We start from the raw sequence: 26,073 nt of genomic DNA, 5'->3' as shown, positions 1-26,073 counted from the left end.
TGGGATTAAGGACTAGTTTCAGATTGGTGAGAGCTTCTTGCAGCACATTAGAAGACAGCTGCAGGTTCTCAATGGCTTCTTGAACAGTATCCGCAATACAATAGACTGTATCATCAGCATATAGATGAGCATGACAGCCAGTTAGTGCATAGGCAATATCATTAATATAGATTGTGAAAAGGACAGGACCCAACACTGAGCCTTGGGTGTTTGCTTCACTGCTCTGTCCCTCAGTGTATGAGCCGCTGTACATACTCTACCATTATCACAGTTTATACAACGGTATAGATCCGGTCCATTGTCTCTATTGGCCAGTTTGCATTCCAGCCGTGGCGATAACCACAATATCCCCACGCTAAAATGGAATGTTTGCACATCTTTTAATATCAATCCACCTCTTATTAGTAGCCGTGGCAGTGTCCAGATCAATGTTTACAAAGATCTGCTGTAGCATTGTCGTTGCCTGGCAACGTTCCATTTTTCAGTGGAAGTATCCGCGGAAGCGCTTTATAGTAACCATCCGTAATAAGCGTTAATTAATAGGTAATAAGGACCTTATACATCCTTATGAGATGCTTATAAGACATTATTATGTGTTAATAAGACTATATTAATGTTTAATAATAGCATAATAAACACTCTTATTGATAGATTATAAACGTTAGTAAATAGGCAATAAGGACCTTATAAATCCTTATAACATGCTTATAAGACATTATTATGCGTAAATTAGACTATACAAGTGTTTAATAATAGCATAAACATGTTTATTGTTAGATTATAAGATATTTATAAGCACTTATAAGAAGCTTGTTAACTGTTTATAGACTGCTATTATGCACTTATTATGCATTTATTAGCAGTTAATTATGCACTTATGCAATTTTGCAGTAGTGGATCTAAAGCGAGACAATGCATTATTAAGGTTAATAAATACTTTATTATGCACTTATTAACAGTTAACTACCCAATTTTGCAGAAGTGGATCTAAAGTGAGACAATGCATTATTATCGTTAATAAATACTTTATTATGCACTTATTAACAGTTAACTACCCAATTTTGCAGTAGTGGATCTAAAGTGAGACAATGCATTATTAAGGTTAATAAATCCTTTATTATGCACTTATTAACAGTTAACTATGCAATTTTGCAGTAGTGGATCTAAAGCGAGACAATGCATTATTAAGGTTAATAAATCTTATTTATCTATCTTAAATCTTTATTATGCACTTATTAACAGTATGTTTCACGCAGCTCCCCCATCTGGAATGAGCACTACATGTGGTCAAGGTTGAAACAATGTGAATAAAACATTACATACTAAAGCAATATTTTAGTGGTGAAACACAAAAACACACAAAGACAGCTCTTTTGGGGGAGCTGCGTGAAACATATTGTTAATAAGTGCATAATAAAGGATTTATTAAGGCTAAGTCACATTCTTTGATTCTTTGATAGCTCTAATGTTTCTATGGTATGACACATCCCGTCCCGTCACGACATGAAAACAATACTTTTTTTTGTTGAGTTGAGGACAATCAGGTGTCTGGCTATCATACATAGTTTGTTGGCAACTAGGTTTGACAGCTGGACGATGTATATGTTGCACAGCAAATATGCAGTAGCCTACACTTCGCTCATTGCTATCTAGCAATATCAGGTAGCTACAGTCATAGATATATGGGTACAGTAGGCTATTACGGTTCTAAAACCGTTTAACGCACAGCTACTCGTTGATTATCCCTTACTTCTATTACAATAGGTCTTGATGGAGCCAATCTCCTATCAGGCATCTCCACCTATGAGAGGTGAGTGTGTATGAATTAACAACTAGTGTTGGGCTCCAGTGGATCTAGATCGAGCAGGTTCTATGCTGAGGCCCAAGGCCCCCAGACAACAACAGTGGTGCAAGGGACCAATCTGCACGCATCAGAGGGCAGATGTGGGTGGGGGGGGGGGGGGGGGGGGACCCATGCTGCATAGTGTGGGAATAACACCACATCAAAGGGTTGTAAGGGTTTTGAACTGACACAGATGATATGGAGGGAAGGGGCAGGATTATAAATGGAAAATAGATGGCACAGTCAGTGTCTGTTGTGAAGGGTAGCTTGGCCGAAATCCACACTGAGCTATTTCCATCTGTGGACAATGTGAGCAGGAACTGAACTGCTTGAGCCCAGGCAGTGGCACCTATCTCAGAACACCTGCTCTGAAATACAAAGCCCAGTAATACACAAATCTAGTAGTTACATTCCAGCCTCATTGAATAGTAATTTCCATTGTTAGACAAACCAACAGACTCCTGCTGATGAAGCTATTAGCCACTTGGCTTGCTAGCAGCGCATCCAAATACATAATGAGATTATTAAGCAGTATGGATAGGGTGCTCTCTCCTCAGTCTCATACTCAACTCAAACAAATAACCTCTTTATTAGGCATTCATGATATTAGATACCTCTTTATTTTGTTCACTCTTCCATCTTTCTATTTGGCTACAGCAGTATCTTTCCATCTTTCTATTCAGCTACAGTAACACCGCTGAACTGCTGTCCTCTCCTGCCTTTGATTCCCATCAGTCACAAGTTATATTAAATAGTGCTGGGATATTGCATGATATCATTCTCGTGTTTTTCCAAATGAATGCTTTCCTCATTTGGATCAATAATATTATCATATTGTCATTAGGCTTCCGTGAAAGAGGATAATCATATAAAGCCAAAACCCCAGGGTACAGGAAATGTCACAGAATCCTCATTAGATCTTTCATCAAGTTAATATACGGGTTGGGAGTCGAGCATTGTTTTCCTTCAAGGTTAATAATCGGACAATTAAATTATGTTGTTATTTCAAGGAAATGTGTTCATGTAGAACTTCTAGCTATTTCACAGAAGTTTAGATCAATCAATCAATCAATCAATCAAAGCTTTATTTGTATAGCGCATTTCATACCCAGAGGCAACACAATGCGCTTTACAGAGAACAAGGGACGTGGGCATAGGACCCACCCCTACATATTCCAGAGGGAAGCAAAAAAACTGTAATCACCCGGGGGCCAGATCACTCCTTCATCCAATGGGAAAGGTATCGCATTGAGATAATTTGTGTGACGTGGTATCCTCTCTACATAAATCACAGAGCAGGATATAATTAAGCAATAAACCACAAGAGGCCATGGGTTACAGTCATTTTACAACAGCTAGGGGCGTTTTAGGCATGACGCTACACGTGCCCAACAACGCCCCCCAGCTATTCTAAAATCACTGTAACTCACAGCTTCAAGTGGCTTATTGCTTTTATAAAACGGTTACTACAATAGTAAATTTTCACAAAATAAACACCCAGCAACATGAAATGCGACCACCAAAACATGCCAGACTTGACATTGATAACCAGCTAGCTACAATAGCTAGCCATGACTGATACTGTTCTACTTGTTTGCTGTGCAACATATAAACGGATCAACTGTCCAAACGAAATGCCAACAAACCTTATACTAGTGTTTCCAAAGAAATGTTAAGCTTGTTTGTATGTTATTTAGTCTGCCTGACGCAATATAGAGCTGTGGACATCTTGTCAAGAATGATGGTAGCTAGCTAGCTAGCATAGCTTTAGATGAACAAACAAATAGCTACACAAGGATAGAAAGCTAGGTAATTGGATCGAATGTTTAGATGTTTTGTCATTAAGAGGATTGGTGACGCATTAATATATAAAAAAATGTTCTGAGTTCCCAGGTGTGTGGTTATAGAATATTTTACAGTGGCTTCCAGCCAATCAGAATTAAGGACGGAACTACCCATTGTATAATTAAGCAATTGACCACAAGAGGCAGTGGGTAACATTCAATCATTTATTTACCGATCATTCTTATAATTTTAGTACTTACATAATCTTACGCGATAGGCTATAGTTCTGAATTAAATGGTTGCCAGGCAACATAGGCTATTTCGCCTATTTGGATAGGCCTTGTTCACATAAGCCTACAGTATATATTCATAATTCGGGTGGTTCACATTTATTTGAACATTTCCATCTATGGTGCAGTTATTAAAACAGTTCTCCAGAGCACTCGTTTTTGCTGGTAGGGGTGTGGAAGTGTTGGAGTCGGACTGATTAATGCGTTTTTGTAATTGACGTTATTCACACGGCGGCCATTTCGCTCTTACGTCACGCTCAGGGTGGGAGAATGCAGAAGTATCCATAGACCATATAGTACAAGCTCGTTATAAAAATAACACTTCAAGATTCGAAATAGTCAAAAATAACATCCAGAATGCACTACTGGAATTACAAACTCATGATTACTGGACTGGATTGTTTTTCACCGCGGTAGTTTCACCGCGTTATGAAATACATAGGAGCGCATTAGTCATCAGCTTATTCCCGTCCATATATTTCATAATGTGAAAACTACCGCGGTTGTGAAACACACCTAATTGTTGCTAGGCTCATTGTTTGGTTGCTAGGTCGTGTCATATCGTATTAGCAGTGAGGGACTATAATGAAACTCAGCAATGAGCAACACATAAATAACATTTCTTTATATTTTAATGTAGAAAATGCGAGTAAATGGCACATATTTATTTGTCTTTGGCATGTGGGGCCATGGTATAAGTGGGATAATCCACTCAGGTGTGCATTAAACCGTTTTAAGGCACTTCGCTTCACCTCCGCTGCGCATCGGGTGGTTCTTCACCTCCACGTCGTGCCTTAAAACCATTTAACGCACACCTATTTGTTGATTATCCCTTACTTATGTTATGTGGTCGCAATCGTGGGTTACAGAGTATTATACAATGGCTGCTATCCAATCAGAATCAAGTATCCAAACTCTCCGTTTTAATAATGCTAATAATTCTTCCGAATTATTGTTTTTTCGCTGGAACCATCTGCCCTGAGCTGTAAACGCATGCAAGTGTCATTTACAGTGCCTGAGCCTCTAATTTTGGAAGGTGCAAAAAGCGGCGGTGTGGCATGCCAGTAGCAGCACTGTGGTGTCAGCTTGTTGGCGGGAAGCACCAATGTGTTTTCATGCAGTGTAGCACACTAACCACCAGGAGGCATCATTGATCAAGAAGCATCTAGTGGCAGCGGAGCGTACCGCCAATACTGTAGATTAGGCTATCGAGGGACTGGAAACTGTAGGCTGGAATCTAGCCTATTCAGCGACATCAAATCAAAACTATAACTAGCCCATACAGGCCATAAAATTTGCCGCAGGATTGCAGGTACCACGCATAATTTTAAGAGATCCCGCAAATCTGAAATTTTGGTGCGCGACCATCCCGCACACGTGTACAACATTACTTTTTATTGTGTTAGTAGCCTATCTCACATAGCAGTGTCTGACCAAGTGCATCGGGCATTCAGTTCCGCAGCTATTACATTAGGTATTAGAATTTCCGGTATTAGAATTTCCCAACGTTCGGTACTTATTGTAGGTCAAATGTGTCTCTTGTGTCCTCGAGAGGATATGTGCACATTTGTTTAGTCTCCTTTTTTTGTACTATTTATAATGGGTAAAATCAAATCAGATTCTTTATTCGTCACATGTTATGTACAGTAAAATGTTGCTCATATTTCATTGTAGAACTGCGCACAGCGCGTTTATGCGCTCAGAACCTCTGTCACTCTCTCCCTCGCACACACGCTGGCCCCGTCTGTAAACAGCCCCTCCTCCGCTCCTCTCCATGTGCTCACATGTAGAAGACAGCTGAGTAGAATCAATCTGGAGTAGCCCCACACGAATGGTTAGTGATATCATGAACACCTTTGCACAAATTTGTCCAAAACCGATGCAGTTAGTTAACTCTGATAAGTTAGTATGCTAACACAATCAGGACCGAACTGGGTGAATATTTCATACCGGGAAATGTAGCCCCAGTCAGGCCACGAGCCGAGCCGACGCGGTGAGTTGGTACACCTTCAGTTTCGTTTTGTTGACGGGGGGCAGGCCATTCACCGCGGGCCAGGCCAGTTGGCGCGCCAGGCCACCGGGATAATTCCCGGTGCTCCCGACGGCCAGTCCGCCCCTGAACACAATACTGTCAATCTCCTAGAGTTAAGTTAGCAAGCACGTTAGCCAGCCAGCTAATTAGCGCAACTGGCATTGACCAACATTTAGTTATCTAAACTAAACTAACTACTGAACTGTGCACCATGCTAGGGTAGCCAATGTCAGCCACTATATGCTTCTTGATCAACGATGCCTCCTGGTGGTTAGTGTGCAACACTGCACGAAAACACATTGGTGCTTCCCGCCAACACCCTGACACCACAGTGCCGCTAATGGCATGCCACACCGCCGTTTTTTGCGCCTTCCAAAATATGAGGCTCAGGCACTGTATCTGTGTGTCGGTGTCCCTCTGTTTTGGTGTATTTGTGTGTCTGTGACTGTGTGTGTATATACCTATGTGTAGGTATGTCTGTGTATCTGTGTACATGCTCCTGCTCTGCACCAGAGATCTGCTTACAGTGAGAGCTGATGTTCACAGAGGTTCCAGTGACCTGTCAGCTGCGGAATGAGTGGGTTGGATGTGTTTGGCGTGGTGATGGGGCTACGAGCCATGAAGCAATGTTGGACGTACTGCAGGGATGTGAGAAGCACTGCTCTCTAGTTCATATTCTCTCCCCCTCTTAAAGGAACCACAGTGACTAATTAGCTTTGAAACCCGTTGGGTATTTGGAGGATCAAAAGAAACATGGAGCAATGAGGCATTGCCATGGAGACGTGTTGGTTTGTACGCTCTCTCTCTCAGCTATGTGCCTGCCTGGCCCAAACAATGCACAGATGTCGCCCCAGTCAACTGTTTCTTTATCTCCAAATCTGGAATTACACTCAACTCTTTTTTTTTATCACTTTTTAGTGATATTATCTGTCTTCTTCAACAGTAGACTTCTGAGTCATCTTTGACTTTTCTTTCTGCAGCTGTGTCCCTCTTTCTCATCTTGTTAAAGTGATTACGCTCCTGTGTAGAGATGGAGAGGGGGATAGCCCTCCAGAAATAGGGCCCACTAATTCCACATCTCTGCTGCCTTACAGTACCCTAGTTGCAACTCATATACTGTAGCACAGAACATATCATTACAATGTGTGTGTGTGTGTGTGTGGGGGGGGGGGGGGGTACTGTTGGCATTTCCCAATTTGCTCTAACTCCTAGTGATATAAATTACATTAGTTTATTGCATTTGTTTGTCAGGGACTTTATATAACAACATTAAGCACACAAAGAGAAGATATGCCTACACATACTAAATGTCTCAACAAAATACATAGGGATTCATTAAATACACAACCCATAGAACTGCATTCGTATAGTTAGTCAATTGCATAGGCAGTTTATAGCTTAAAAATGGTGAATGGGCTGTGCGATGTCCTTCTCTCCAGATATTGTATCTGCAAAACATGAAATCCCACTGTACCTTGTAAAATTGAAACTTTTCCCCCAGTGTTCAGAAATAAGTGTTTACCTAAAGTATTGAGTACGACTAAGCTTTTTGCTCAAACTTGTCACATACAATATCAAACCATGAAAACTAGCCTTTAATGCGATTAAAGGTGAATAACCAAAGCTATACCGTATGATGGAACACCGTAGTGGTGACACAGTTCCACTCACCTCAGTGTTAGCTAGGCCTCAAGAGGGGATGAGGTAATGACTGTACTTCATGAGTGCATACTTTTAGGTATATGATCCCGGGTGGACTTGGGCATTGCAAGCAGCACATTTTTACCAACTGTGCCAAACAAGATCATAAGAATGTATGGAAGGTATACATTATTTGTTTACAAACAACTAAGAGAGACATAAACAGGAAACAACAGCTGAACATAAACAAAGGAAAGAATATATTGTACTATATGTGTATTTGGTGCCATTACATGTGCTTGCAATGTACTGACCTTTGCTGTAATTCTTTCAGAATAGCCAAGGTGAGGAGATAACTGTAGCCAGGGCACTGTCCAGGGCAGATTAGAGACATGACCAGCATAGATAAGGCAGCTATTAAATAGTCCAGATAAGCCTTGGTGTAATCCCACAGGCCCACTCAATCATGTTAATGATACCAGCAGCAAAGACCTAATGTTTCTCCATCCAATATACAGCACGGATTACAGGGATGCTCTAATACAAGACACCATCATCATTTTACTGTAAGGCTGAATCCCAATTCACCCCTGGGCCCTGCCCCATGCCCCAACACTTCATTTTGCGCGTTCACATTTAGGGGTAGGGTCATCCAGATCCTCGAGGGTGTCAAGTGTAGGGGTAAGGGCGAGGGCTAAATAGCCCTCGAAACTGAGATTTTTCAGACTCACACTTCAAACCATGGGCTATGAGCAAGCAACAAGAGAATGTCACACAGTTCCGAAATACTACTGTTGTTATGTCACAGAATATATATATTTTTTTTTTAAGGTCGTAATGTACTTGTTTAACTACAAATCTGTGGTCACTTTATCAAGATCGAGCCAATTTGAACATTTGCTCGGACGTTTTCGGAGCTATCTAGTAGGGATACACTGAGACGTCATTATCTGTATCTGTTCAATCAACATAATTATCTGTATTCGTATTTGTATTCGGATCGAAACCGGAAGTGAATGTGGTTTGTACCGGAAGTTAAATAATATTTTCCAATAACATAATATTAATTGGCAATGCAATTTTAAGCATTCAAAGCATCACATGGATTTAATATTGGCAGCTAATTTGTTCTGAAATATATTTCCATGTTCAAGTCAGCCCACTAAAAGTTTTCTGATTCTAAATTGAGGTTCTCAATGGAGTGCAACGAGTTGCCAACTCTGTCTGTTATCAAGATAACACAACTATGATGTGATGGAAGACAACTGTCAAATACAACAGTAGATGGTGCTGAGCTACCATTTCAGATGCCAGCTGTCACATGACTAGCAACATTCGCTCTCAGAGTCAAGACAACATGAAGCGAGCAAAACAGAGTTTGGACATGAATGAAGTGCGCTGCTAAATGTGCAATGCTGTTTTAAAACTTGGCAGCTCTACTACGACAATGCAGGCAGCAGTACCACATATGTAGTAAACATCCACAAGCCACATTTTGTCTCAGACTGAGTGTAGCCTATTTTTTTAAGTTATTGTCTAGTTGACAATAATGTTACGTTATGGCTAAAGCCATGTTTTCCCCTTTACCTTGGATGTAAGTCTGCAGGGGGAACACACTTTCAAATCCACACCCACCAAAATGATGACCAGCTAACATTAGCTGAATTAAGAAACTTGTTGCTTGACCTTCCAACTTTATCTGACAACGGGTGAGCGAAAATGTGTCCTTCGCTTACCACCTCGCTGATTGCCAGTGGTCTCATCAGATTAGCGCGGCGTCTCCTGTGATTCACTCATCAACATAACAATATGCTAATGCAGATGACGCATGTTTTTCCTCTCTGAATAATAACGAGTAACTTCGGATAGAAAAACTATCTGTTTCCAAGGCATTATCTGTGCCTTTCCGAATAACGTATCTGTATTCGGGCACACTCTTACTAGCTAGCCATCAAGATGACCTGGTGGTCAGGGCTTATGGTACACCGCCAAAACAGCCTTATCTTGGCAAATGGTTTAGAAATTAGCCACTTGCTCTAATGTGTGTGTCGTGGTCCATTTTGGGTAGACTAACATTAGGCGGACAATTGGTCTCAGAGGAAAAGAAAAGCACAAATGTAGCCTAATATTTTCTTCGTTAAGAAAGATTTAAAAACGATGTTACCATCGTATCATTTTTGTTTAATACCGTTTCAATTATAGAACTTTTCTTTATAACAAGCATCGCCTAACCAAAAATCGCTATGACATGCTGCTGTCTTAGCTAACAACATTGTTTTAAAGCTGATTTGTGCATGATAGTCTGACATTTTCACACATTTCCATGTCACATTTCCCCCCTTTGGTAGCATATGAGTGATGCTCAAAATTTAACTAGTCATCTGCACTTGTTACCGCTTCGTGTAGCAGATTAGACTAGACTGCTGATGACGTATCGGTCTTGAAGGGGTGACCCATTTCATAGGGGAAGATTTCAACCCACTAGCCCTTGACACTCCCGAGGGTCAAGGGGTAGAGGTAAAAATTAGAAATGGGATTCAGCCTAACAGTGAAATTCTAGATATTCATATAAGATGACTACCCATCTCTTGAACTTGAAGATGAACTCCTTTTCTCTCTCTTTCTCTCTCTCTCCCCAGGCCAGGAGAGGATAGGGACGGACTCTAGGTACGAGCAGGAGGGGAAGGTGCAATTTGTGATTGACGCGGTGTATGCCATGGCCCATGCTCTCCACAACATGCAGAGGGACCTGTGTCCCGACACCACAAGCATCTGCTCAGAGATGGACCTGGCCGGGGGCAAGAAGCTGCTGAAGTACATACGTACCGTCAGCTTCAATGGTGAGTGGATGAGATACAGTGCTTACACGTTGATGCAAATTAGTGTTACATGTTACGGGAGTTATAATGTTTGTATGTTTTTTATTTATTTACATATTTCCAGTGAAACAGAATCCACCATCTTCAATGGTGAGTGGAGGAACTAGGACTGGCACTACGCCTGGTAATACAAATCAGTACGCACTAATGAGTATTTTCTATATACCATAATATACAGAATATACCATATTATGCTCTGTAAAACACCTTTTTCAGATATATAACTGCATTCCGTGACGGAAGGTCCCAACGGCTATCCAACCCACCTACTAACAGGTCCAGCTACACGGTCTCAGAAATGATAACAGTTCTCGGACCTCCGTTCCCCCCCATGAAGCACAGATTACACTAATAACCCTCGTCGTTGTCGTCCCGCCAGCCTGGTCTCTCTCCCTTTTGGTTCCTTCAGGTTGCGCCCAGACCATAAGGCTGCAAGCTCAGGATCCACCTGAACACCATAGCATTCCACCAATGGAACTAAGCCATCAGAGGGTTGTGATCCAAGTACAGTACCACATCTCCCACTTGATACATACTGTACCTCAAAGTGGTGAACGGCCAGCACTAAGGCCATGGCCTCTTTCCCTATGGTAGATTAGTTATTCTGATGGCAGTTCAGTTTCTTAGAAATGCACCGGCCGTTCCAAACCTTCACCTCCTACCTGAAGAAGCACCCCACTGACAGCCAGGCAGAAGGGCCGCGCAAAGTGGGGGCCACTAGTACGGGCTTGCATACCAGCATAGCCTTGATAGCATCTAAGGCTACATGACAGTCTGCAGACAGTGTCCACTTGACCCCCTTCTTCAGCAAGTCCATGAGCGGAGCAGTCACAGTCGCGAAGTTCGGAACAAACTTTCTATAGAACCACGCCATCCCTAATACTCCCATGAGCTGCCTCCGGTTCCCTGGCACCGGGAACTCTGCAATAGCGCAGACCTTAGCAGCCTGCGGAAGCACTTCACCACGCCCTTCACAATGGCCAAGGTATGAGACCTCCATCCATCCATCTTCATCCGCTTATCTGGGGTCGGGTCGCGGAGGCAGCAGTTCCAGCAGAGGGCCCCAGACATCCCTTTCCCTGGCAGCATCAACCAGCTCTGCCTGGGGAATCTCTAGCCGCTCCCAGGCCAGTGCGGAGATGTAGTCCCACCTAGTCCTGGGTCTATGAGACCTGCCCCTGCCCAAACTTACATTTGGATAGGCGGCCATTGAACAATTGTAAGGGTCCTCGGACCTCTTGGCCATACACCAGCTGGAACAGTGTGAACCCTGCAGACTCATTCACTGTGTCGCAAGCCGCAAACATCAAGAAGGGCATGGTGACATCCCATTCCGCCGGGAATTGGGAGCTGTAGGCCCGCACCATCTCCTTCATAGGAAGTAGCAAGACAATTCTCCGGGCTGAAAGCAGCTTCAATCCTCTCTGGAGCTGAAGCGTTCACAATCCCTGTGTCTTCGTGCGTCATGGACCGCCACACCCACACACTCTCCTTGCTCTTCCGGTTGTCGCGCCTCACGCCACCTCGGGCAGTATCATTTATTAACTATACCCCTCTCAGACATGCCTCAACTCCATAGCTCCACCCAGGAAATTGGCCGGCACAGTTACTGACCCACTGATAAACATTTATACACATGGTATGGGTTTTGAAATTATAACCAACCTATAACCAATGCACGTAACAGATAATTCAGTTCATGGGCGTCGGAAGGGAAATTAAAGTGGGTGGGACACCAAAAGGGGGGAGTCTGGGGGCCCTCCCCCTGAAACATTTGAAGCGAAGAGATACCAATTCCTGTATTCTAGAGCATTTTTACAGGTGGTTCAATACTTTTATCTGGCTATAACAAGAGGAGAAATATCAAATAATGTAGTATATACTGTATATATATATTTATTTATATTTCCTGCACAAATTTAACATACTAAATAACATAGTATCCAGAGCCCTAGAGAGAAAGAGAGCTGGCAAGCTTTCATAATGCTGCCAACAAAAGTCTAATTTACCTGTGACTCTGTCTCTCCCTGTCTATTCCTGAACTGGTGGTGTGTCACTTGTTGTCTGCTCTGCTGCCCAATGACATGATAACATTTCCATATTAGTGTTTCCACAATTCATATAATTTCACATTTCTTGTGAACAATAACCAGTTATTCTTTTAGGTAGTATTTTATTCCATAATATTCTTACTTTGCGTTTTGGTGCAGAAAAAAAATGTATGTCCATTTTTATTTTTTCTGCCATGATGGCTGGCTGGCTGGCTGGCTACATGCACACACACACACACACACACACACACACACACACACACACACACACACACACACACACACACACACACACACACACACACAGTTTGCAGGTTAGTTATTCTCCAAGTAAGAGTAGAGCCAGGCATTAGCATTTGTCACAGTTTACACAACTATATTCTTATACCAGCAACAGCTAGGCTACAAGCTATGTACAACCTGCATTTGCTTGACTGCAAACTGTGATCACTAAAACTTTAGGCTATGCTCTGCAGTCATATGATTATTTGTGCTTTAATTCATAGAAAAACGTCTTATAATGCCGAGTCGTCTAAGAGATTTACAAATGCAAACCAGCAGATGGCGCCAAAGGAGTGAACCATAATAGGTTATGGGGCATTCATTTGTTGGCACAACGAGTCAATGACAAATGCAGCCGGGACACAGAGACCCACTCGGAAAACGTGCTTCCCACGATCTCACTCAGAAAGACCAGCTGAAAATGTAGCTACATTACAGTGCTGCTCAAAGTAAGGGAAAGATCCAGCGTTAACTCGGACCATGGCAGAGCTAGGCTACTGGTCCAGTCACGTTATCCCTAGCCTACACAGCATTATCTGGCACTTACGTTAGCTAGCTAACAGTTTTGCCTGATGGAACCAAAGAAATAGTCTGCCTGAAGATGTGTGAATGCTCATAGTCAAAAGCCCTGTCTGGTGTGCGGTATAATACTGCAAGCTTATGTCTCATCCAGACTACATGATTTCAGCCTGATCTTGGGACAATTTTTTGTCGCGGATAAAGTGTCAAGCGTCGGGCCTGAATATGAATATGGCTAATATGTTAACACATCCGTTACCTCATGTTCTCCTTGAAGGATAGACAGCCCTCTTTGTGACACCCAGGAACGGGTCCGCAATAATTTTTTTCTATATTTTATTTTTCTTCTTTGACTCTGAGCACAACAGCTTGCGCCAAATTCCGACTCCCTGGAAGAATCCCACTTTTTTGTTGTTGTATTTTTGTATTTTCCTGCCTAGTTCTCCTTGAAGGATAGACAGCCCATACTGTCTTCTTCGTGACAGCTTGTGCCAAATTTGAACTCCCTGGCAGAATCCCACTCCCCTTCGCATTTAGTTCAATCTGCGCTCTTCTTCCAACAAAACAAGTGTTTATACAGTTTCTGCCACATGGCAAAGACCAGAACATCATAAGAGGATCAACTTGTCACAAAAAAGCAAGGCTATTTTAGGTTTTAAGATGACCACATTGCAATCGAATCTATGGCCAGCTACTGCTATAACATCCATGATAATAAACTATGAGAACACTAAGGAGCCTACATAATAGTTTATAAGTAATAGGCCCCCATTCATGTATTATATTATTTATCCCTCCTCACATGTATTGCATTTTAGGTCACTGGATGGTACTGAGTCAGTAGATTAAAAGGGATGAATCCCAAAGACACGCGCATGGTCGTGAAAGACAGCATACGATGATTGGTCGCGGTCATGCGTGTAGTGTTGCCAGTGTCCCAGCCACGACACGGCAGGAATTTATGGAACTGTGACCGCTAATCTGACATGGTGACCATAGTGAAAGACAAAAATATTGTGTAGTCTGAACGGGGCATTAGTGGGAGTAGGCAGGCCTATACAACAGTTGCCCTGCTCTCTCCACTACAGCAGGTCGATGAAGCGTGCAGGTTGTTGATATTACAGTATTATTCATATTATAGACCTGTACCCAGGAAGAGGACCGGCCCACTGGAGCACATTTACACTCTGTTCAGACACGGACTTCAGTGACAGTGTTGACAGTCAACAAAGCTGTGCCTTTTGCAATTGTTCATACAGTTTGCTAAGGTGGTTGTCAGGCTCATGCCACACCTGTGTGTGACGGTCACGGAACCTCTTGCTTCTCATTTCGGCAGCCGTGTTACCAGGTGAGAGCAGCCACAAGGCCTGCGTGAGATGCACATTTGAGGCATGCTTCATCATCTAGAGTTTCAGCGTGGAGCCTATTTTTCACACGTGAGGCACACTGTTCTCAGCAAAAATAGACAGTGAAAAGATCTCTTCATAGTCATAGTGACATCATAGCAGTAACATTACCACCTTTCACTGTAGTTTCAATGTCGAGTTTTTTATTATTTTATAATTGAGCTTACACTTCTTAACCTTTTTTGTCTAAACTAAATATAAATTAAAGGCCCTACGAGGCGTTTCGGGAAGCGGAAGTGTTTTCCGCCCAAAAAGACCACATTTCCCATGAGCCTCCGGCACTGTCGTAAACCTTAGCTACCTGAGCCGGGTGTTTTGAAAACGGAACGATCGCCACCGACGAGGTAATTACATAGGTCTTAATAGTAACGTTACTTTTGACTATATATAACGGTCATATTTAAATTATTCTTCGTCTTGTCGGCGGACCACGTTCTGGACGACCCGATAACGAAATAATAATCTAAAAATAAACTACATACAAGAAACGACATTTGTCTTTGTCTGTTTCGTAACCAAAAATAAACTCCTCGGGGTACCTTTAAATTTATAATGAAATTAAATCAAACATTATATTATAGATGGCCATTATCAAAGGAAAACTCAATGTAGAAATATAGGACAGTAGCAAAGTAAGCGATGTGGCCCAAGATAGACCACTGGTGCTTCTTGCTCATTATCCCTGGATAATGAAACAGAGTTTACAGAGGATGTCTTGGGCCACACCCCTTACCTCACCTGTGCAAAGCTTCCTCACTGAACTGCTGTGGCTCGCACGCCTGTGTGTGTCTACACCGACAGTCTTGCTGCTGCAGTGCTGCTACTAGTGTGAAAGCATTTCTCAGATCACCTCCATCTTTGCCCACCTTAGCCCAGGGCCATGTTAGACAAAGAGGAATGTTGATCCTTATACAACTCCAGATGACTTAGACTTTAGCTTTTTAAGGACCATAAATAATGGTGTGTGGTATCTCACTCAGAGGTCAGCTATTGATCTAGCAGGCTGCCCTGTTCTCTGTTATCGCTTCAAGTATTGGTTAATAATGATGTTTGGCTTGTGTCTTCCCTTTTGAGGAACATTTCCTGTGGGGGGGGGCAGTCAATATTGATTCAGTCATGGAATGAAATGATCAGTGCAATCTCTGGGTTATATACAACCCACTTCTACCTTTTCATATTAATACTTATCAATCTTGTGGTGGAAACGGCCCTGATGCGTTTTGCCATATCAGAAAGACAACAAACACTTCGCCCCATGAAATGAAATCTACATGCACATACAAGAAAGAGACCAGTATTTAACTGCATTGCAGCCATCCTTCCAGAAAGTAGCTACAATCTTCCAATCCAGTCTGCGCCACACACGTTTGTTATAATTTCCCCCCCATTATTACAGCGAGTGAGTGGGGGATTGTGAGAAGTGTGGTTCTTAAAACGCTGTGCTTATTTTATCAGTGCGCGCTATCTCATGTAGCTTTAAGTTTGCTATTTTACCCACATGACTGAGAGACTACTCATTCAGACTGTCCTCAAATTCAAAGCCGGTGGGGGTAACCTGCTCTACAACAGACTCTCTGATAAAAGTGAAAATGAACAGCTAGTCAGTAGCGGTGTTGCACATTTCAAAATAAAAGTCTCAAATGTACTTTTTTTTCTCTGCCTGCATCACAGTGTAATTTTTGGGTGGGACAAATCCAACTCTTTCCAATATTGAGTGGGACACATCCCACCCATCCCCCCCGGTTCCTACGCCTATGATCATGACTGGAACATTTCCCTAACTGCAGGGTAACTATGAATAAAACACTTTTATGTGAAGGGAGAACCAAAGGCTATTGTTCTTTTCAAGAAGTGCCTGCTTGGAATTTTGTGCAGACTGCTGATCCAAACAGCTTCACATGCACTTCATGGGGTCCTGAGCAATACAACTGCTGCATATCAAGTTCATACAGTGCCCAGTTCTCAAGATAATAATTTAATAATTTGTATGTACAAACATACATACATACATACATACATACATACATACATACATACATACATACATACATACATACATACATACATATGGATGCAGTAAATAATGCAAAGTATGATCAAAACACAAACAATACACTGACTAACTATAATTTCCTGCAATGAATGAAGCAGAACATGGCAATATTGTCACCTTAGATGCTATTCCTCTGCATTTAGCATACTCTCCAGCATGGTAAGTGTCAATGAGTCGGGAGCTCTGTGTACTAAGCATATCTAAAATTAGAGACACAGCATTCAGGATTTTGCTGTATGTCCTGCTGTGAGATATGTCTATCTTCATGAGTTATCTAAACCTTGTATGGATTTTTAGCCACACATTAGCAAATTACTATTCACAGCACATTCAGATGCTGTTTTATCTGTCAGGCAACAGCAGATTCTAAGCACACAGGTTAGATTATTATGTTCAAACTGATATTTTGACACATTGAAAATGAGTTGCGTAGTTATAGCAGTTATTTACATAAGCTGTGTGCACAATTGAATAGCTATTTTGCTATTTGTGATATTTGTATGTGCCGTCATTATTACAGTGCATGCACACAAACTCACACACAAAAACGTGATCACACACACACACACATACATTTATGTGACGGGCTCATAGCCTGGAGTTGCTATTACCCCGGTATAGATTTGAAAGAGACATCAAGGCGAGTCGAAAAATGACTAGCTGATGGAAGAACCCTCAAAGATGTATATAACACTCAAATTCGCCTAATAAACCTAATGCATATTTGAAATATGCACGACAATCATTTTAGATTATTTATATTTGTTTAGATAAGGTATGCATTTGCTATCATTGATGAGGAGTTCCACATCATTGCCTCTTCTGTGTAAGTGAGTTCCTTATAGTGTGCTCCTTAGTGTAGTGTATAATGTGCTGTGCCATCCTTGTCTCTAATCAAGAAGCTACTTGTTTACTGTGTGATGAAAGGAGAGGTAGAATGTTTACTACTAATGTTCACATCACTTTTTCAAAGGGTTCTAACTGTACCCCCCCCAGTGTAAAGATGAAAATACATTAAAGCTTTATGCAAAATAATAATTTATTTTTGAACCTACAGTAATGGGATGTTTTCAGTTCTGCTCAATTACATAAACACTGTGATGTTTCTCAGACTAGACGTTCATCTCTAAACGTCATACAATTTATGAGATCATGGTGGAGACAATAATGGCCGTATTTCAGGAAGGTCTTTTTTGTTAACATAAATACATATTTTATATAATGTACACTATGCTATACTCAAGACAGGTACCTGTAAGTAGCACCTTATTTTGTGGGGCCCCTGGTAGAGGGTCTGTAGATGTTCAACTATCAAAAAACAAAATAAAAACAGTCAACATTCACTAATATCCAATTATCTGCTAATCCTAACCTTTAGCCATTTATAATTGCACAGGGGTACTCAAATGCAAATCCTTAAGGTCCACAATTTTGTTTTTCCAATAATCCAAAGGTCCGTCTTTTAAGAAAACAATCATAATACAAATCATCCCGTTGATTTTTCTGGTTCTTAGCTCTGAATCCTTAGCTCAATTCTCAGGAATGGACACTTCAAAATAACTGTTTTGTTTCATAGTGTCGTTTCAAATTGCCACTTCACAAGAACTACCCTTGGAGGGAGGATGAAGGCATAACAGGATATGTGTCAAAACAAGGGGATGTATTGTCAAGTTTGCCCAACTGTTTGTCACAGCTTGTCAGCCACACTGAAAAAACAAACCAAACCAAAAATGATTGAGCGTGTTGTGACACTATTTCCTCCCCTCACAGGAAGTGCTGGGACCTCGGTGACATTCAACAGGAATGGTGACGCCCCAGGGCGATATGACCTATTCCAGTACCAGATGAACAATAACTCTGCCCCCGGTTACAAGGTGATTGGACAGTGGATTGAGACACTTCAGCTCAATGTGAGTATAGTTCCTAAAAACTTTGGACATTGTTTGTTTGATTATGTTGAAATCTCAATCTCTTTGGAAAAGAGATTATGAGTTTATTACCATAGTTGGGTTGAAGCAGAGCATTGAGGCCACCCAAACACCATAATTATTAGCATAGTTAATCAACGAACATGAACATTTCCAGAACATGCCCCTTGAGGAAGAATTGCCCAACAAACTGAACACAACGGCAACTGTAGCAATTGTTATAAATGTGCTCCGGTGAAGCGTAACCTTGTTTCTGGCGTAGCTTTTTTTTGTCCAAGCCCACAACATGTTCAGATGTGCTGCCTTTTTAGAGAAAATGGAAATGAAGCAGTGCTGTGGAGGTTCTGTTGGTGATGTATGGATATGCTCTCCCTTCATGTTTTATTTGTCATTACAGCAGGTACAAATGGCCTTGTGAGTCTACACAGGGACATGAATTAAGCAGCATAGGCCAGCTTCCTCACTGTTGTGTATCAGCTGCCTTAGAGATCCAGATTACTCCCCTCATCGGCCTGCGGTAGGGTAGGCTGTTTATGTTTGGTCTGATGCTGACATACTATAACTCTGCCCTCTGTCATTACAAGGTTATTGCCTCAGATTAAACCTGGCATAACAGTCAAAAACAATACAATTTAGCCCAGGTGCTACAGAGTAATGGCTTCAGACAATTAGAGAGCATGTCTTCATTATCAGTGTTTCAGAGGATGATAATCAGGGGTTGAATCCAGGCATTGTTGTATGATCATCGTGTGATTGTGTTCACGGGCAGCTCCCTGGTGTTTGCGTTTGGAGCCAGTGACCAGGAAACGTTCAGACACACCAGCACACAAGCGCTCGTGCGTGTGTGTGCAGCTGCATGTGCACCGGGGGCGGGAACGCGAATCATGGCCACAGTGATGCCAACGACTTACTGTACAAGTTTTCATTCGCCAGCACAAATGCCCACTTGCTTAGCTGTGGGGCTTACAGTATTCATTGGCCTGATGCATTAATCACCATCACCATGTACCAATCATATACAGCAGAGAATAGTAATTAAAAAGCATGTGCTTACCTTTCTATTTATTTGTCCAAAACATCTGTAGAGGATAGAGCCATCCCCTCAACAGCCTCCTATTTCCTGCTTCTTAGCTACTTAACTCTCTCACTCATTGGGTCTTGGGCAGTTATATGCAGCATCCTCTCTCCCCGATTTCCAAGTTCTCCTCCTCATCCTTTCGCGTTACTCTGGTCATGATGCCACTTCGCTATAGCTAGCATCACTTCTTGCTACTAGCTGAAACTACTAACTGAAATTACTTTAGCCTGCTTAGGGTCTGTTTGGTCTACTGCTACTGTAATAAACTCCAAACTCGCACACTGCTAATGAAGGCTTAAGGCTGAAACGTTCACTCTTGCCCATTAAAGTTTTGAAGACTATGTCTATCTCGTGAGTGCCGGTGCTTTCCTTCATTTATATGATCATAAGTAACCTTAAAACAGGGCTAAACATGCATTTTACCTTTACTACTCTTTTAATTCTCCTTTAAGCATTCACTAAACCTATATCCGCTACAGCTGCCCACATGAGGTGCCAGTTCTATCAAACTGTAGTATCAGTCTTTTTGTTTCACTGTACATAATATCCATCCATATAAGATTATTTGATTAATTTAGAAAATGTAGCTGGCTAGAGCATTAATGACCAAATCTCTAGGTATTATTATGTTAGTATATCCACATACTGTAGAGTAGATAACATTCCTCGTCACAGACTCTACCGTGCAAAACACATCTCTCTATTTATATGTGCATAATGGTATTTCTATGATTAGGCTCTACAATAAGCTATAATGGTCTCTCCCAGTCTTAATACATCATTCAGAATAGTGATGTGAGAATATACCCAGTGTATTTTTTGTTAACAAATGACCTTATTTTATAAGTGTTGCTTCTTGACATGCTTGACATGTTCTCATTCCCAGAATTATTGAGATTAAGTCAATTAATCACTTTCCATTTACTTTCCGCCTGCAAACTCATGTAGCCACAGTGTTAACTCAGTGCTGGGGCTTTTAGGATCCAAATGGATTCTGTCCGCTTTGTAGGGCTTCTGTGTGTACACAGTTTATCATGAGGAGCTCAGGCTCTCGGGGGGAGGGGGTGGGATCTCTTCACAGTCTTGATCTGCATCTCCCTGGACAGCGCTGAGCCACAGAATCCTCTCCAGCAGGCTCCTAGGACTGGCTGTCAACCAACCGTGAAAATGTCATTTGTTCATCACTGGCTCTCTGGTGAGGGAGATGGAGCCTAGGGGGCTCTGTGACACGCTCTCTTGGGGGCAGCTCAGAGTGTCTAACTAGCATGAAAAAGACAAAGTCTAAATTAATGATATCCTTTAGATTGGAATTCTTGAGGACTCTGGGTTTTTGAGAATGTTGGTTACATCTCACACTGCGGGGAGACACCTTTATGCTTTGTGAATACACACTTACAACAATGCCCCAGATGGAGAGAGATAGAGAGATATTGAGAAAGACAGGGAGAAAGAGAGTGGAAGAGAAAGAGGGACAGGGAGCAAGAGGGAGAGAGAGAGCAAGATTACATTACATTAGTCATTTAGCAGACATTTTTATCCAAAGCGACTAACAATAATTTAACGTAGGAAATGTTATGGTTCGGGCCGGGTCCGGCCCGGATCACCCCCTGCTCCTGGTCCAGAACCTTTCCTATGCCCTGGACCCCCGGTTCGCCCTGCTCACCCCCTGTTCCCGACCTGGATCCCTGACCCTCAGCATCTCCCCTCCCAGTGACTGCCCCTGCACTACCCCCAGAGACTTTTGTGCACTGATCACATTGTCACTAGGTTTTGTTCTGCCTCCTTGTGTGTATGGTCTCATGTTCGTTGTCTTGTCTTCTATGTTGGTTTGTGTCCTCCCAGCCCCATCTCTAGACACCTGTCCCTCACTAGACACCTGTCCCTCACTAGTCCCACATCACTCCAGTCCCTCTAGCTCCCCCTTCAAGTTTCCTCTAGTTTTCCGCCCAGTCCCAGCCTCGTTCCCTGTTCCCTTCCTTTGTGTCCTAGTTCCTCTGTCCTTGTGTTGGTGTCTTGTTGGAATCCCTCCATGTCCTTGTCTGGGTAAGTGTCTGCACCTGAAGCTTATAATCTATCAATAAGCGTGTTTATTATGCTATTATTAAACATAACATAGTCGTATTAACACATAATAATGTCTTATAAGCATCTTATAAGGACTTATAATGTCCTTATTACCTATTAATTAATGCTTATTATGGATGGTTACTATAAAGCGCTTCCAAATAGTTAGGCTACGTTAGTGTTTCGTAAGCCTATGAGATATGGGGTAGACTAGGACACAACCATGAGTTTAGGAATAGCTACTCTATTAAGAAGATAGGCATTTTCCAATAGAGGACATCACCAACTATTTTATAAAGTGCACAGTGAAAGACCTTGAGGGATAGACTACTGTACCATCATTGTTACGTTGTTTTGTAATAAAAGTAATGAAATAATAATACAAATAACAGAAAATAATGTCTTTCCTTCTTTACGATTTAAAGCGGCTCAATGTATTTATTTTTATTATTATAAAATAACAGCTTCAAAATCATTTTGATGGTACACTGCCTTGTAATTGGCAGACTTTTGCCTCTTTCATTCCCACCTCTCCCCCTGAATGCTTCTTCTTGAAATAATTAGTTTGGTGTCGCGGGCCGCTATTTACACTGAAAAATCTGTAATGCTTTACAGCATTCTCAAATCACAGTACTACACACATCATGGCAGTGGTGAAAAGACCAAAAAGGAACATCACCAGGAATAGGCCAGAAAACTCGAGTTAATATTGGACTGGCTTTTACTTGCTGGTGGGAGCTTCGCACAATGAAAGGCAGCAAGAGCAGAGCTGGCCTGTTTGCTGTTGAACTTGTACTGTAAGTACTGTACTGGTGTTATCTAGCTGGCTTGGTATGTCTTATGTTGAAATTACTTGATGTTTAGCTGTGTTAACTGTGAATGTATGAGGATGCATGTAATCTAGGGGAGCATATCTAAAATTGCTCCCAATGAGCAGGTTAGCACCTTGCATGGCAGCTACCGCCATTGGTGTGTGAATGTGTGTGTGAATGGGTGAATGAGAGGCCATTGTAAAGCGCTTTGAGTGCCGCTAAGGTGGAAAAGCGCTATATAAGTGCAGTCCATTTACCATTCCCCGGGTCCTATGTTCCCCCCAAAAAGGGTCCTATGCTCCTCGGGTCCTATGTTCCCCGGATCCTATTGTAGTGGTGTACGACATGACACCGTTCTACTGACCATTGTCTGACCACAAAACAGTTCTACTGATATTGTGAGACCATCTCACTGGAAGGTTGGAATGTGGGTTCTTGATAACAGACCTAACACATCCTGTCTCCCCCATCCCCCTGCGACAGGCCACATTCCACATCCACAGACACTCACAGTGAGACAAAGGAAATTCCATCCTTTGCCTTGTTTCTTGAATAAAGTGAAATTGCTCCATCTTCACCATGTGATGCAAACACCACATGAATAAGCCCGGTGAACCAAGTTATTGTGTGATGCACTGTATTTGTAATGCAACTGAACTGTGTGTTATAAATAACTGATTCTATGCTGCTAAGTCTACCATAGTCAAGTTTGGTATCCATCTTTGGCTAAAATCATGAATCAGTTGATTATGCATGTTGGATGTCATATCATGTTGAAACCATAACTGGGATATTTGATGGTTCCAGAGTGAGTACAGAATCTGAGCCCTCATTTGATGATGGGAGAGGGGCCACTGGGTGATCCCAGTCACCAATCCGGTGCCTGTCTATGCCAACAGGACACACCTCTCCTCTCGGTCCCTTAAAAGCGATCAGACAGAAAGCTCTCGTTCTCTCGTGCACTCTCGTGTGCTCTCTCACCTCTCCAGTAACCCTAAGTGCCGGCTGGTGAGAATCAGCCTGTATCTGGAATTCTGAACTGCTACCTAACATCTCTGAGTCGACACAGGGGCTTAGGAAAATACGCTTCAACGATCCACCTCTGGCGAGAGTAGAGGTTTTGAATGAGATATTTGCAGCTTGTGAACTCTGAAACTGAACTTTGAACTCCGCGAACATCAACTTTGCACAGCAACGCTACTATCACTGTTCCAGCGGGGGCGCAGGCGCGCTGCCCCCTTCATCAAACCGAGCGAACACCACATCACGTGCCTCTTCCCTTCGTCGAGCCAGACAGAACTTACGAACACCGCGCTTCACACACCACTGTAAGGTGGACATCCAACATTCTCTTTGATGTGTGTGTGATGCCAAGTGTTGTTAAGCTTAGAGGATTTAGGATAGGCTGTGATAATCTGACATCATTCTTTTCATTTCTGCTGTGTTTTTATATTTCCACATGTGTTTTTCCATATATGTGACAGCGGCTGGTGATTTGGTCCGCAACTCGGCAAACCCCGAAATGCGCTAGAGGGCAAAATAAATCAAAAAACGTTTTTTTTATTATTTTTTTTTTTTTTGTATTACCAGTTGAAGTTGTGAAGAACCCACTTACTATAACAGACAACAGTTTTAGGTTCACGAAATACGTATAATTAGTCTGCAAACTAAGCTCGTTTTTAGCTGATTTCGAGTCGGGTTTGGGGGCGGGCAGATCGATTAGCATGATTTGGTTTCATTGGCTATTGCTTCCGGGTTCTCCGCCCCCAACCCTTCCCCAACACGCCGGCTTTGTTATCATTCAGTCCCAAGTTAACCATGGATGCTACAGCTTTTGCTAAAGAGAAGACGGGGATGGCATCCAGGACATGGAAAGAGTTTTAAGAGCAGCTAAAACTCCAGCAGAGCAGGACTCGTTCGTACACGGAGTTTTATTCTTGATGACCTGTGATACAGAGATGACTGTATCAGCAAAGCCAGTTGCTACCAAGCGCAGAGTTGCGTCGAACGACGTACCAGATTCACACCACCGCCAAGCATTCTGCTTTGCTTTGGGGTAAGCTGATCTTTATACTATCTGTGCTGTTTACATTACATTAATGTTAGTCGTTTAGCAGAAGCTCCTTTCTAAACAAGTGACTAAGTCTAGCTAGCATAACAAAGGCACTAGCACTAACTAACAAAGGCTAGCTAGCTAACGCTAGCTAACATGCTAGTTAGCTGAGCTAGCCCTTTGTTCCTAAACTAGCCAGCTAGTCTATTTAATCAACACATTCTGGTACTATTTTATCTATATGGAGTGCCAGTACTGTGGGCAATAGTTTAATGTACTTTCTTCCTTCTATTATATTGCAGTTTTGATGCTGAGAGACCTGGCATGGTTGTGGCCAGAGAACACCGTGATGCACCGGCAGTCGAGTTTCAGCTGCTGCGCAAGCCTGATGTCCTGCCCCCCAGAGAAGGTCTTCTTGTGCAAGCCCCACCCGGACTGGACATGGCCAGACAGACGTATCTCTTTGACAAGATCAGAGAGTTCTGCTCTGATGAGGGACGAGACGTCACATATCCCCCGCCAAACTCCACAGCAGCTCAGAACAAGACTGTCCGCTTGTAGATTCACTGCAGATCATCAGGACGGACAGCACTGCAGGAGAAAGGCCACAGCCTTTTCCTGTTTGTATACTGAAGCGTTGCTTGTTCTCTTGCACAGACTTGCCCACACTTGCACAGACTGCATTGTTAGAATATTGAATACTGAGCTGAGTACTTTTGTTATTACCTTGAGTATTGAGCTGGGGACTGTTATTACTTTGTTGTACACTTGATCACAATGAACACTATGCACCTTGTCTATAAAACAGACAACTGACTGTACACTTTAACACTTAGACTGTTGCCTTTTTTTGTACACTTTACTACTTATGCTTGTACTTTATATCATGTATGTGACAATAAAGAACGTTAAATTTGAACTTCATCTTATATTGTGTTGTGAATGCAGTTAAGAACAAGATTTATACTGACTCAAAGAGTGTGGGGGTCATCAGTGAGAGAGCACCTCACTTGGCAGCCACTCTCAGGTAATACCCCAAGTTGACAGCCACTCTGACAGATAATGACAGATCGTCCAGGGGGTAGTGGCTGGGGGTGGGGTTACCAGGCTATTGTTCACGCCCATTACCTGGCAGTCAGAGGTGTGAAAATGTTGGAGAACTTTGGAGGAGGAATTCTCAGCTAAGTTGATTTGGCAGTACTAGCATTCAAATAAGCATATCTTCTTCAACTATGTTCAGATTTCAATGTATGAGACCTCATTTGAAAGCTTACAATCTGCACTTTCATAATCTGTTAAAAACTGAAAAATGACCTTTGCCTAGTTGAGGACCAAATTACCAGCGGCGGTCACATAT

General features: G+C 42.3%; 1 protein-coding gene across 1 annotated transcript in view; it reads left to right on the top strand.

Moving 5' to 3' along the window:
* The window catches only part of grm7 (glutamate metabotropic receptor 7), a gene marked incomplete at both ends in the record, with an annotated part of 314,459 nt that overhangs the window by 206,778 nt on the left and 81,608 nt on the right, over nt 1–26,073 (top strand). Inside the window, 2 exons of the mRNA XM_084445591.1 lie at nt 10,231–10,431; nt 18,552–18,691. Of these exons, the coding sequence (XP_084301717.1) occupies nt 10,231–10,431; nt 18,552–18,691 (341 nt within the window). The remainder of the gene's footprint in view (nt 1–10,230; nt 10,432–18,551; nt 18,692–26,073) is intronic.

Source organism: Borostomias antarcticus (assembly GCF_949987555.1).
Source record: "Borostomias antarcticus genome assembly, chromosome: 11".
NCBI classification, from domain to species: domain Eukaryota; kingdom Metazoa; phylum Chordata; class Actinopteri; order Stomiiformes; family Stomiidae; genus Borostomias; species Borostomias antarcticus.
This window is presented reverse-complemented; position numbering and strand designations above follow the sequence as displayed.